Source organism: Struthio camelus, chromosome 2 (genome assembly GCF_040807025.1).
Source record: "Struthio camelus isolate bStrCam1 chromosome 2, bStrCam1.hap1, whole genome shotgun sequence".
NCBI classification, from domain to species: domain Eukaryota; kingdom Metazoa; phylum Chordata; class Aves; order Struthioniformes; family Struthionidae; genus Struthio; species Struthio camelus.
Genome location: NC_090943.1, coordinates 73,869,536 through 73,884,519, shown reverse-complemented (window position 1 = coordinate 73,884,519; position 14,984 = coordinate 73,869,536). Strand labels below are relative to the sequence as shown.

The 14,984-nt window shown below is 41.7% G+C and overlaps 1 protein-coding gene across 4 annotated transcripts in view; it reads right to left on the bottom strand.

The window, feature by feature from the left end:
- GABBR2 (gamma-aminobutyric acid type B receptor subunit 2) overlaps nt 1–14,984 on the bottom strand; it is a 478,089-nt gene that overhangs the window by 13,222 nt on the left and 449,883 nt on the right. For all 4 annotated transcript variants that reach the window (XM_068936292.1, XM_068936293.1, XM_068936294.1 and 1 more), the window contains 2 exons: nt 10,627–10,809; nt 8,038–8,167 (listed from right to left, as the gene is read on the bottom strand). In XM_068936292.1, coding sequence (XP_068792393.1) covers nt 8,038–8,167; nt 10,627–10,809 — 313 coding nt within the window. The remainder of the gene's footprint in view (nt 1–8,037; nt 8,168–10,626; nt 10,810–14,984) is intronic.

Here is a 14,984-nt window from a genome sequence, read left to right as displayed (position 1 = left end):
AGTGAGGTAACAACTGACACTATGTAGGCATATCTGACATGCAAATGAATGCTCTGATTCCTTTTAAAGCAATGAGTAAAGATTGTTTCTTGGCTCAAAACAGAAAAGCATTTCTGAGCAACCTGGCGTGCCTGCAGAGAGAAATCTTGCTAGTGTGACTAGCAGAAATGAAGTGTTCATAAGTGGGGACTATTACAAGGTTGTATCTCTCATCTTATTGTACTTTCCATAGTGTGGCTGTCATTTGTTATTTTTTCTAATGCACTACTATGAATTGTACTGGCAAAGGTAGAAATAAATAGAGATTCTATTGCAAGATTTGTTCTGAACTACGATCTATGAATCCTTCATGTAGAAATAGTTTCATTTAATAAAATATCAAATAGAAGTGCACCAATCAGAGTGTAAGATTCCACAAGTAACAAAACTAGCCAACCCAACAAATACATAGTATCCTTCCTCTGTGTTTTTCCTACAGAACCAATTTCAATCCTGATACACATGTATTTTTCACTTACTTATACCAATCACAGAACTATATTTTTCCCTTTAACAGGAAAATATGAAGAATATTTCAGGGACCAAAGAAAAGGGGGTAGTAAAAGCTAAAGGGAAACCTTTCACAGCAATTCCTTTCATTAGTTTACTGACAATGCCTATAAAAGTTCTGAAAAACTACGTTTAAAACTGCATGGTGGAGATCTTTGTTACTGTATGTTTAGGCTCATTGGCAAGTAAGATAGTGGCTGATACCCTTTGCTGCAGCTTCTGGAGGAAAAAGCCATCGTGACGGGAGTCTAGGCTGCTCTGGCACTTACGTAGCTCCAAGTATAAATCCAAATATTCCCAAGAGTATTCTAGGTTATGGCAGTTTTAGGGAGCTGCTGTAAAATCCTCAATAACTTTTATCTCTGCAGTAACTTGCACTGTAGAAAGAACTACTTCACCATGTCTTTGTTGTTTCTGGCACACTGTCTACACTGGTGCAGGGAGTCACTTCCAGAAGTTCTGGTTTATGCCTAAGCCAGTGTATTTCTTCCCTGGAACTGTGTGGCACAATCCTATTCTTTACATAACATCATAGAAGAATTTGTCCTCCTTTTCCCAAATGACTGCCTGGAAAACTCAGCCTTGCGTCCAAGCATCAAGCTTGGCTGTCTGCTGAATACCACTGCCAGTTACAAGAACTGTCCAAGCCAAATGCTGCTGTCATCTACAGTCACATTCCTGCCTTAAGCGAGGCTGTAATGCAGCTCTGCTACTGGAGGGAGGTGACTAGGTCTGGTAAACAGCAAGCCAGGAGAAAAGCTGCTATTGTGTTGCGCACAAAGCTGAGGAGGCTAGCAGAAACAGTGATTCACAATGATCAAAGGAATGTAACAAACAAAGTTAAGGGGATGCCCTGTACACACATTTTATATTCAGTCAGGGAAGCCATTTGTGGTCCCAGAACCACTATCCATGGAGCACTTTGAGAACTGCTTCACCATGCGAAGTTATCAACCAGCACAGAAAAGAGTCTGCATACAAAAGCAACCAAACCCTAAAGCACAAACCATATTTTCCTAATTGCTTTTCTTACATGGCCGATTGCTGTAGAGGTCTTGGATGTTACAGGTTTCTGAATAAGAGATGAATGTTTTGAATAATATGTCTCCTTAAATAAGACAAACTGAATTAAAATGTGTGCTGTATATAGATGTATGTCCCCAAACAAGTAAAGAATTGGGTGCATCAGAAGCATTATTATTAATAACTATCCAGAACCCCTAAAGTTATAGAGCTTTGCCTGAGATCAGCCACTGCACAGCTGTGTCTACCCATTCTGGATAATATAATTTAAAGTTCGGCTCCTAAATCCATATTTCAGGTAATGGGGAGGTAGGAGGGAAAAAAGTCAAATAACCCATTTTGGCACTCAGCGATGGATTAGGCATTTTGACTCTGTGTAATTTTTAAACATCAGAAATATACTGCTATGACATTAAAGTTTCATTAGAAATTGTTTGAGATTCATTGCATAAATCTTGTGTTATTATCACTCCTCTGAAATCACAGAATGGTTGAGGTTGGAAGAGACCTCTGGAGATTATCTAGTCCAACCCCCCTGCTCAAGCAGGGTCAGCTAGACCACATTGCACACTCCACAACCTCTCTGGGCAACCTGTGCCAGTGCCCTGTCACCCTCACAGCAAAGAAGTTTTTCCCTCAGGTTCAGATGGAACTTCCTGTGCTTCAGTTTCTGCCCGTTGCCTCTGGTCCTGTCACTGGGCACCACGGAGAAGAGACTGGCCTCAGCCTCTTGACACCCTCCCTTCACGCACTTGTACACCGTGATCAGACCCCCTTCTCAGTCTTCTCTTCTCCAGGCTGAACAGGCCCCGTTCTCGCAGCCTTTCTTCAGAGGAGAGATGCTCCCGTCCCCTCATTGTCTTTGCAGCCCCCCGTTGGACTCTCTCCAGTAGTGCCATGCCTCTCTTGTACTGGGGAGCCCAGAATTGGACACAGTACTCCAGGTGAGGCCTCCCCAGGGCTGAGGAGAGGGCGAGGATCACCTCCCTCCACCTGCTGGCAACACTCTGCCTCATGCACCCCAGCCTACCATTGGCCTTCTTGGCCACAAGGGCACACTGCTGGCTCATGCTTAACTTGTTGTCCCCCAGCACTCCCAGGTCCTTCTCCGTAGGGCTGCTTTCCAGCAGGTCAGCCCCCAGCCTGTACTGCTGCATGGGGTTATTCCTCCCTAGGTGCAGGACCTTGCACTTGCCTTTGTTGAACTTCAGGAGGTTCCTCTCCGCCCACCTCTCCAGCCTGCCCAGGTCCCTCGGAATGGCAGCACAGTCTTCTGGTGTGTCAGCCACTCCCCCCAGTTTAGCATCATCAGCTCACTTGCTGAGAGTGCGCTCTGTCCCTTCTTCCAGGTCACTGATGAATAGATTGAACAAGACTGGACCCAGGACTGACCCCTGGGGGACACCACTAGCCACAGGCCTCCAACTTGACTCTGCGCCATTCACCACAACCCTCTGAGCTCGGCCATCCAGCCAGTTCTCAAGCCACCTCACTGTCCCCTTGTCTAGCCCACACTTCCTGAGCTTCCCTAGGAGGATGTGATGGGAGACAGTGTCCAAAGCCTTGCGGAAGTCCAGGTAGACAACATCCACTGCTCTGCCCTCATCTACCCAGCCAGGCATTCCGTCATAGAAGGCTATCAGATTGGTCAAGCACGATTTCCCTTTGGTGAATCCATGCTGACTACTCCTGATCACCTTCTTGTCCTCCACGTGCTTAGTGAGGACCTCCAGGAGGAGCTGTTCCATCACCTTTCCCGGGATGGAGGGGAGGCTGACAGGCCTGTAGTTTCCTGGCTCCTCCTTCTTGCCCTTTTGGAAGACTGGGGTGACATTGGCTTTCTTCCAGGCCTCAGGCACCTCTCCTGTTCTCCAGGACCTTCCCAAGAGGATGGAGAGTGGCCTAGCGATAACATCCGCCAGCTCCCTCAGCACTCATGGATGCATCCCATTGGGGCCCATGGATTTGTGGATGTCAGGTTTGGACAAAAGATCTCTAACCTGATCCTCCTCGACCAAAGGAGAGTCTTTCTTTCTCCAGACTTCCTCTCTTGTCCCCAGGGTCTGGGATTCCTGAGGGCTGGCCTTTAGCAGTGAAGATTGAAGCAAAGGCAGCATTCAATAACTCTGCCTTCTCTCTATCCTTTGTCACCAGGGCACCCGCCCCATTCAGCAGCCGGCCCACATTTTCCCTAGTCTTCCTTTTGCTACTGATGTATTTGAAGAAGCCCTTCTTGTTGCCCTTGACATCCCTTGCCAGATTTAATTCCAAATGGGCCTTAGCCTTCCTTGTCGCTTCCCTGCACACTCTGACAACATTGCTATATTCCTCCCCTTTGCCACATTCTGTAGATGTCCTTCTTCTGTTGGAGTTTTGCCAGGAGTCCCTTGCTCAGCCATGCAGCTCTCCTCCTGCCCGCTTTGCTCGACTTCTTACTCAGAGGGACGCACCCATCTTGAGCCTGGAGGAGGCGATGCTTGAATATTAACCAGCTTTCTTGGACCCCCTCTTCCTTCTAGGGCCCTACCCCAGGACATTCCCCTAAGTAGATCCCTGAAGAGGCCAAAGTTAGCTCTCCTGAAGTCCAGCGTTGCAATCCTACTCATTGCCCTGCTTCCTCCTCGCGGGATCCTGAACTCCACCATCTCACGGTCACTGCAGCCAAGGCTGCCCCCAACCTTCACATCTCCAACTAGACCTTCTTTGTTTGTTTGTACAAAGTCTAGCATTGCATCTCTCCTTGCTGGCGTCTCCACCACCTGGGTCAAGAAATTATCCTCAATGCTCTGCAGGAACCTCTTTGACTCTTTGTGCCTAGCTGTGCTGTCTTCCCAGCCGATGCCAGGGGGGTTGAAGTCTCCCATGAGAACCAGGGCCTGTGATCGTGAGGCTGCTTCCAGCTGTCTGTAGAAGGCCTCATCGACTACTTCTTCCTGATCAGGTGGCCTGTAGTAAACCCCCCACAACCGTGTCGCCCATGTTAGCCTGCCCTTTACGCCTTACCCACAAGCTCTCAACTCGCTCTTCATCCACCCCGAGGCACAGCTCCACACATTCTAGTTGCTCCCTCACATAAAGAGCAACTCCACCACCTCACCTTCCTGGCCTGTCTTTCCGAAAAAGCACATAGCCATCCAGGACAGCATTCCACTCATATGAGCTGTCCCACCATGTCTCTGTAACTGCAACGAGATCATGGCCCTGCGACCGCACACAGAGCTCTAACTCTTCCTGCTTGTTCCCCATGCTGCGTGCATTGGTGTACAGGCATTTCAGAGAGCCAGTCGAGCACGCGGGCTTCCCAGGAGAGGTGCAAGAGGAGCCTCCATAGCCATGTTCCATGCTGTCTCCCCTGGTTGTATGCACTCGCTGGAGGCATCCTGACTTGAGTGGTGTTCTACTGACTCCCCTGCCACTATACCACTCCCCTTCCCCCATCTTGCCTAGTTTAAAGCCCTCCGTACCAGGCTGGCCAATCTGTTGGCAAAGACGCGCGTGCCCCGCTTGGTAAGCTGGATCCCATCGCTCCCCATCAGCTGTTGATCTTCAGACAGAGTCCCATGGTCATAGAAACCAAAGCCCTGTTGCCAACACCAGTGGCGCAGCCAGCTGTTAACTTGGAACATCTGTCTACTCCTCCTCCCATCCTTTCCCCTCACAGGCAAGATTGAGGAGAAAACGACCTGGGCTCCCAGACCCTTCACCACCATTCCCAGAGCTCTGGAGTCCCGTTTGATGGTTTCCAGTTTGCCTTTCGTGTCGTTAGCGCCCACATGGAAGATCAGCAGAGGGTAGTAGTCCGATGCATGGACAAGCCTTGGCAGTCTTTCCATGACATCTCCTATTCAAGCCCCTGGCAGGCAGCAAACCTCTCTGGACAAGAGGTCAGGTCGGCAGATAGGTGCCTCTGTCCCCTGCAGCAGGCAGTCGCCCACAACAATCACTCGCCGCTTCTTCCGGGGGTTCCCGCATGGCACGGGGTCTGTCAGGCCAGTAGCTTCCCTGAAATGCAGTGCTCTGAATTTATATAAGCAATAGCAATAGGGATACACCACGCTACTTTCTCTGTGCGAACTCTTTCAGACGCACGATGTTTTATAAAGGAGATTGATATAGAATTCAGCCAAGTCCACAAGATCTGTGGCAACTGATCTACCAGAATTTTTTTTAAACACAACTTAAGTTATGTCTATGTGCATTTGCAGAGAAGCAGCAGTGACTCAGCAGTGTGAATTCTCCAAAGCCTTATTATTTTGATTGGAATGGCAAATTTTAATTAAACATATGGTTTGACAATTGGGATTTGATGCCATGAGAGAAATACAGAGGAGGTTAGCAAACATAGCATACATAGCAAAGGTTAGCATACATAGCAAAGGTAGAGGGAAACAGGAAAAGAGAGAAAGCAAAAGGAAGAAATGGAAATGGAGGGACAGTAAGGCTAGCAAGGGTTGGTTAATATGGTGGGTCAGAGCCTGGATATCAGATTGTCAGAGATGATTATCAGAGATTATAATCTGATATGACTTGGGTCAGGATCAGGATACTCTCTAATCTCTTGCTTGGGGCACTTGTCTTCAAAGTGTGGGGCAAAGCTTCAAATACCTGCTGCAAACTGGGATCCAGGTCTTCCTCATTTCTAGATGAATACTCTAACCTATATTCTAACCTAAAGATAGCTATGGGAACCATTATTCTTTTTCTTCCACTCTCTCTTGTGCAGGGCCTGATCTGGTAGGCCCATCTGGAAAATTGCGCCCAGGAACTGCAGTATGTAGAAGAATATCTACCTTGTAAATCTCAATAGTACATAGTTCCAGGCTGCTTAGTACATCAAGGTTCAAGTGTTTTTAAATATGTACCAAGTAGCAGAAATGCAGAAGTTAGGGAACTGTGTTGGGGGAAACTTAGGAATGTAAAGAATCTTAGATGCTGGTGCTTAAAGCAGCAGTTAGGCATCAATGTCTGTTGTGGATATAGCCACAAGTAAGTGCAGAAAGGTTATATTTTTCTCCTTGATTTCTTTGCCAGCATCCTACTGCTAATGGAGTGCAACCTGCTGTGGGAAGCATCCAGTCCTAAATTTATACCTAACACACCTCTTGAGAATCATTCTTATTTTTCATATCCAAATTCAGACAGCCACTTGGCACAATGCAATTTTCTGCTTGAAATATTATTCATGATTTATCATTTTTCCTGGAGCATCTGATATGAGTGAAACATGCTATATGTTCCTTTCAAACACTTGGTAAAACTGTTTCATCCCACTCACTGATGTTAGTTCTTGTTGCTGATCGCAGCCCAATAATCACACGCCTCCAGTAGCTATTTACGTTTTTCTTTTCCTCCTTCTCCCCCTTCTGTTTTTTTTAATTTAAAAAAAGGACCCTGGGAACTCTATAGAGCTGTTCCATTTTTTTGCCGCAAGTTACACAACCAAGTGTCTATCCAGGCTAAAATATAAAACTATATGAAAAAGCAATCTTACCCAACCAAAACTTCAGTATACTTCAAAAGCATATATGAACTGTTGCTGTTGTTCTAAAATCATTCTTCAACAAATATTTTTACAGGAGTGGCCTCTGTTCCACTTAACTAAGCTTACACTGCTACAGCAATAGGAAACCTGAGCCTAGCACTGCAACAAACAGGTAGGTCTGCGACTTTCCAACACAAGGCAATTACTTTTTCACATACTATAATAATATTCAGCTGTATAGAGTGATTTGCCAAAAGTCACAAAGTCGATCAATACTGGAGTCAGAAACGGAAGCTGGGTGTCCTGACTTCCACTTTATTGCATTATGTACCAGATTTTACTGCTTTCCAAAAGTGAAATAGCTTTAATGGAAGCAATTCTTCCACTTATATTTCTTGGGGGAGAGATGCAAAGACATGTTAGAAACAACTTAAGAATATTACAGTAATCAAGAAATCCTTTTTAATCAGTTCCTAGGGAAGAATTATGAGTGCCTTCAGTTCTACATTTAGAGTCCAAATTATCATGGAAATATTTACGTGCTTCTCTCTTTTATGCTAGATAGCTGTGTCCAAAAGCAGGATTTGAACATCCTACTAAGACAAGCATATATTAAAACCGGGCTTCCTGCAGTTGAAAGCTGGCTCAATTAACTCTCATATCTGAAACATTCTAAGACTTTCTCCCCTCCATGCAGCACAAAAAGACCTTGAATTCTGAACATAAATGAGTTTTAAAATGTTTTCTGTTTTATCATGTGTATTACATGCATAGGACACACAATAGAAGAAGACACACAAAGAGAAATAACTATTCAGTAGGTAACATATAGTTTATTATGTGACTATGGATGCTTCCCGTAATGCAACCAAAATATTAAAAATCTGTCTTAGCAAGGTCTGAATGCTTTGTAATCAACTGGTAGTTGACTGGTAGTCAAAATCTTGGTGGGTAAAGCTTCTATAGACTTTACTAATTCTTACCTTTGCTTTCTGTAAAGTTCCGTATAGTGAGAATGTCATTAAGATCCTGGTAGTGGTTCTGCTTAATGTACGTTGCTTTCTCAGGGGTGTCCTGAAGCTGCATTGTGACCTCTTCTAAGTCTTTGTCCAGCTGCAGAATAGAAAGAGTATAACTCATCAAAAATTCAAGAATCATTGCTTCAGGTATCTGCAGTAACTGCACAGCTTTCTATAACTAGAAAAGGAGGCAGATGGTAGTGCATTCGCCACGGTGTGGGAAATATAGTGTTCTTATAGTACTACTATACTACCTCTAAAATATTATGCTGTATGTAGCAAACCATGTTCAGCTGTGATATTGTACACACAGAACTCTTGTGGGATAAGAACTGTTACAAGGCCAAAATGAAAAGCAGAAAGAAGAACAAGATTCAGAAGAAACTCATAGGCATTAGAATGTCCAGTCTGGAAACCTCTGAACTGTATATTATTTATGTATACAAATGTGAGATACATACCTATAACTACTTATTTGCATCAGTTTAACCAGCATTTAGGAGAATATAAGTGAAATATGGCATCAGAGTCATGTCTGGCCATGAAAGCGACTGCAGTCAACTCTACCAGAAATGCTTTGTTTCCCTAAAAGCTATTTTTATTTTTTTACTTTCTTAGACAGAATCCTTTTAGATTTTGTGTGTGTCAAATTTCAAGGAAAATCAAAGTCCTAGTTTTTAGATTTGGAGCTAAGGGCATTCTGCATTTTTGTGATTTGAGAATTTCACCCATATTTTAGATCTTTCACGTCTTAAGTTGAGTAATCTGATAGCTTGCCTTAAGCTGCCATTGGAAGCATGTCTTTCCAGGAGAGAAAAAATGGAAATAGGAAGAGGTGGATTAAACAAAAAACCCAGTTCTCTCTTTCCCCAAAAGCATCCTTGAAGGCTAGAAGGAGAGAGAGGGAAGTAAAAACATCCTCTGACTGTAAGAGTCACAAAAGAAATGCTGGCCTGCTGCATACCATTTAGCATGGAGCTGAACACATGGGGCTTTCCCAACAGGCTATCTTGTGCTGAATTGGCTATATCCCCAGTAGAAAATAACCAGATATAAGCACCATAAAGCAGATTTGGGATGCTGTCTGTGAACAGTTGCCCAGGATATGGAGCCCAAAGTAGGTCCAACACTAACTTAATACTGACTTAAATGAATTTAAGTAGTGCTGAATTTAAATTTACGTTGCTTCCTTATAGAGCTTGGCCACAGCAACTCAAGATAAATAAGCTAGAGATGAAGCCACACTGTGTGGTAGGACATGTTCCAAGTCCCCTTGACTATTAAACTCTTATTTGCACCTACTGAGTCCAGGAGTTTAGTTTATGCAAAGTCTGAAAAGAGTATCAGGGCTAATCTGAGTGAGTGCACTAATAAGCCTCAGCTGCCCTGACCAGCCTTACCTATAATCACCTTCACGAGCCTTGCAAGACACATGCTGAGATCTTGTGAGCTATGAGGTTTAGGAGAAAAAACACAGCAGGACAAAGAAACTGAAATGGCTAAGTAGCCAACTGAGCCTTCATTAAAAATGGCAAGGTTCTCATATGAAAGACACCTAGTAAAGCTTAAGAACTAAATTGCTTTTAAAAAGGCAGGGAGACTTACAGCTTTCTGAGTCGTTGGTAGTCTGAGTAAATGCATTTTGGTTTCATAGGCAACTGTCATTAGCTAAGATCTGAATGAAGAAGTAATGATTGCAATAAAATACCTTTTCTTCAGGTATAAGAATGTTTCACATGATAGGCAAGAACAGGATAATTTTTGGTAAGATTTAGATCAATTGTGGATATTTTGTCTCTCAAAATGGGCAGTTTTCAAGGACGATTTATCATCATCTGAAGTCTCCTGAGCAAGGAGGGACATAATTAAAAATATATATACTATAGCTAAAATAGAATTAATATGCTTAGTCTTTCCCTCAGTAAGGACTGAGGAAACTTTACGGCCTTTCTGCCAGGGTCAGATTACACAATCATAATGCTCACTTCTAGCTTAAGAAAGTATGTAATGCTGTTTCTTAGCAGATGTAAAATCTGTTTAGTAACTTTTTGAGCAAACTCTCAGAGAGATTGAGCAATAGCAGCAAAATCAATCTCATGAGCTCAGCCATAGACAGAAACAAAGATAGATCTTCAGTGCCCTTGGGGCTGCCATTCTCTGTTAGAGTTATATATAAAAGTTGCACTTCTAGATCTATTGCTATACAGTGCTCAGCATGCCTGTTTGAAGTAAAAGGTTAATTTCTTTTTATGAATAAATATGGGAAGTTTCATTTTAATCTGCTAAGGCACATTTTCATTTTAGCAGATCTACAAAGTAATCACTGTTTTAATAACCTATTAATATAAATAATCTATTTCTTATTATTTCAATATTTTTCTAAGGGGTAAAGCCAAATTTTTCTGCTAAAAAATAGTCAACATGTAAGCAGACTATAGAATTGCAAAAAAGAAAAAAATAAAGTTCTTATAGCTTAAGGAATAATTCAGTTCTGTTAATAAGTGCTTTAAAATGCTTTATGTGGCCTAGGCAGCATTTACAACAAAAAAATACCTCTGTTATTTTCATTCTCAAGCGGTGATTTTCTGACTGCAGTCCTTCCAGTCGAGATGTACTGGCCTGATTTACACTAGTGACTGATGTTGATGTTTTCGAGTCTTCTTTCTTTTGATTTTGAGTGAACTGAAATCGTCTGTTCTGTGTGGCTGCATCTGGATTTGTCCTCAGGGTGATGAGCTGAAAAGTTGAAAAGCCTTAAGAAATCCTGTAGATGTTTTTATTTTTGCATTTATTTCTTTTGTACCCCAAAATACTGAACAATAATCTGAGTGTTTCCTTCTGACTTTCAAGTACAAATTTTAAGTACAAAGTGAACTCTACTTTCAATGTGCAGTGCTTAATTTCTGAATGACTTCACAGAATAGGCTGAATCAAAATGATCTTGCACAGGGAAGTTTTTCAGAAATTAGAGAGAAAAAAATTAAATCTATTTAACTAGATCTTAATTACTTTAAATATATATTTCAGTATTTCATCAGATATCTTTTTTTCTTCATTGATATTTTTATATTCTCAAAAGGTATATTTTTTCTCTAAAAAAATACAGCAAGCCATCCTCCCCAAAAATACAGTCTTATGTGAACTTTCTTCTCTCCTACTACTACAAGTAACACTCAGGCAGAGAGGCATGAGGAAGGAGTATTAACAAAAAGAATGCATGCATTCTGGAGAGAACAGAAACTTAATCAGGTTTCAGTGACCAAAAGTGAAGAAAATCCAGTCAAATAAATTAAATAAGTCACTCTAAAAAGGTTAACCTTAAACATATTTAATTTACACAGAATCACAGAATCGTTTAGGTTGGAAGGGACCTCTGGAGATCATCTAGTCCAACCTCCCTGCTCAAGCAGGATCCTCTAGAGCAGATTGCCCAGGATCACATCCAGACGGGTTTTGAATATCTCCAGGGAAGGAGACTCCACTACCTCTCTGGGCAACCTCTTCCAGTGCTCTGTCACCCTCACATTTAAACAAATACATTGAATGCCGATGTGAAAATCTTACCTCAGATATGAGGAGAGACAGCTAGTAGCTGTTTGAAAGGGTAAGAGTGCATCTCAGGTTACTCAGTAGGCTACAGAATCCATGATTACTCACCAAGCAGCATACATATATATATATATGCAGAGAAAGCTGCCCTGAGAGGTATAGCATCATAAGTTCAAAGCTCAAAGGATCATGGAGGCCAGTCGCTAGTGGTGTCCCACAGGGATCAATACTGGGGCCAATACTGTTTAATGTATTCATTGATGACCTGGATGACGGGACAGAGTGCACCCTTGACAAGTATGCAGACAATAAAAAGGCAGGAGAGGCTGTCATTCAGATCATTCTTGGATCTTGAGAGGCTGGAGAAATGAGCTGACAGGCCTCTCCTGAAGTTCAACAAATAGTTCACCCTCTTCACTGTGAGGGTGACAGAGCATTGGAACAGGTTGCCCAGAGAGGTGGTGGAGTCTCCTTCGCTGGAGATATTCAAAACCCGTCTGGATGTGATCCTGGGCAATATGCTCTAGGTGACCCTGCTTGAGCAGGGAGGTTGGACTAGATGATCTCCAGAGGTCCCTTCCAACCTAAACGATTCTGTGATTCTGTGATTCTGCAATAGTTTAGCCTTAAGACAAGAAGGCTGAGGAGGTGGAGTATGCCTTGCATCTCTGTGCTTCCAATGTCTACGAAGAGTCAATGCCAAATAGCTAGAAAATGTTATCAAAGCAGAAAAATCATGTTTTATGCCTGGCTCCATGGAATAGATTTTGCCTTGCTGCTAGAGTGTACAGGAAATTGGATGAGAATTAATATGTTAATGTAATTACAACAAGTGATTGCATGCACTCACTGGGTGATTAGAAGTGAGCACAGTGTTCTATCTCAAAAAGGATGAAGCAGAAAAACTAGAAGGAGAGAAAATTTGATAGATATGGACATGCAAGACACTCTATGAAGACAGAATACACTTTAAGACCGGATTTCTAGAGAAAAGATAAATATGTTGAAAAATACTACATACTTATTCAGCATTAAAATATAATTAGAGATAGCAGTTAACTCCTAATAGGAAAAAATATAATAATATATATCTGAATAGTGCAGATTATTTCTATAAGATACTGTCAAAACCAAAAATATAACAGTTTTTAAAATGATTGGACATTTTTTTGATCAGATAGCAAGAATATCTAAAGTTATTGTAAGTAGGATGCAGCAGAATGGATATTAATATTTGCATTTCAGGATACCCTTAAATGAAGAGAGCAAATTTCCCCCGAACAAATGAACAAATTTCTATGGGATTTTCTTCATACTTTTCTGAGGCACAAAATGTCAGTGGATGAGATAGGCCTTTAACTGGAGAAGTATGATAATTGATTACCCCATTATACGTATATAAGATTAGCAGAGCTGACAAGAAGTAAGAATGTTTCTTTTCCCAATTTGCCTACATAATTGAATAGTTAGTTGCCTGTCCAGATTCATAAAAGGGCGGTGGAGCTAAAACTGAATTCTAGTATCATAGGTCTGAGAGCCTGCTGAAAATTAGTTAGAAGTAATGTACTTTACTGTGTATTGCAATGAAGCAGGAGTACTGGCCTGGCCCATAAACATGTTATTGCTTATATCTGCCTGACTGTGCCTTAAAAACTGAAAAAGTGCAATCTTCCAAGTCTTCAGTAGCTTCTCCTGTGTTTGATGCACCATAAACTTTAGGATTTCACCAATAATCTTTTGTCACCAAAACTGTACTAATTGATTTGGTGGCTGTTCCGCAACCAAGTCTCACCTAGATGTCCAAGCTAAATGTTCTTTGGTCTAATCTTCTGAGGGGTTCAGATAGGCTACTGTGAAATCTAAGCAGGTTGCAGGAGAGACTGCTCACCAGCCATCTTTCTGTAGCTGTGCCACAGCACAGCAGGAAGAAATGTAGGTCAAAAGATAGGAGTATGAGAACAAGAAAAATTCTCCAGCTCTGCAAGTACTCATGTGACCATGAAAAATGCTGCATTCCAGCTCCTACTTCCCTCTCTGTTTCTGTACCTTACCCAATGAGCATTTTTAATGCAAAATAGCTAAGCACTTGGAAAACTGAGAATACGTGAAATGGGATGAATCACTTCATGCTAGGAGGCTAAGGTTTGTATCTGTATTTTGAGTAGAAAGAACTGAGAGGAAGAATGAGGGTAGAGTAACACTTTTAACTGGAGGTTAAAAGAAGAGCAGGTGAAGGGAGTAAAAGAGGAAAAACAAAAGACATTTCAGAATCTGTGGCTGCAGGAAAGGAGGAAGGGCAAATAAGTATGAAAGTGAAGGGGCAGAAGAGTGTGTCACAGAATTAATATTTTCTCTTTGAAGAGATTTGTGAAATTCTGTGGAGGTATTTTTAGCAGCAGAGTTTTATATGCATTTTCATTCAGCTTACAGTCTTAAATCTTCCAGTATTTTGAAAAACTCCATTACTGCCTTTGTGAATATGTTCCGTTAATTTAGAATGAAGTTGTAATTCTTCCTTGAGATCCAGAATAAGAATATGACTGTATACATCTGTGCTGCTTTTTTTATTTTTAAGAAGCGAATCAGACAACTTATAAAAATGTCATGGGTCAGCAGTCCTGGAGAATGAATTATTCTGCTTTGTTGCAGATCAGAAGTCAGCTCTCATTTGCTTGTCTGTACCTCAAATTTCTTTCAGAGTCAATATGTTGAGATAAATTTACTAGCTTCTTTCTTTTACCCATATAGTTCTTGGTCCCCCTGCCAGAACCATCACCAAGGGTGCCACTTAAGCCTGACATCTATTCACTATAAGTACCTTAATTCCTAGCCCATGATTTGATTGAACATGGACTAGTAATGAGTTATAAACTTTTTATTTACTACTCATTTGGAAAAGCTAAAAACTGAGCAGAGGTTAAAGGCCCTGCACCTTTATTTTCACCTTGCAAATATCCCAATGTGAATCTGGAGTGATAAGCTGAGCTTACACTCAGCATTTTATGTGAAGACACATAAAATGACTACAGTTATACATTTTCCTTAAAAATATCAAATACATTTGCCAAAACTTGAGGCCTTTGCTAAATTAAGTTTCTATAGAAACCCTTCATTCAAGGTCTCTCATAGTTATGTCTAAAATTTAACTTTGCAAATAAAATGACCAGGTTCTATCCCTTGGTGGGAAAATACCTTCTCAATTCTTCCAAGAATTCATGACAAATACATCATCAAAACCCCAAAATAGCAAAAAGGAATGAAAATATGCACATTTTTCACAAAATATTGCGACATATTTAACCTTACAACATGCCAGTGAACTAAAAAGACCCTACTGTTTCACAGATAAATAAGCAACCATC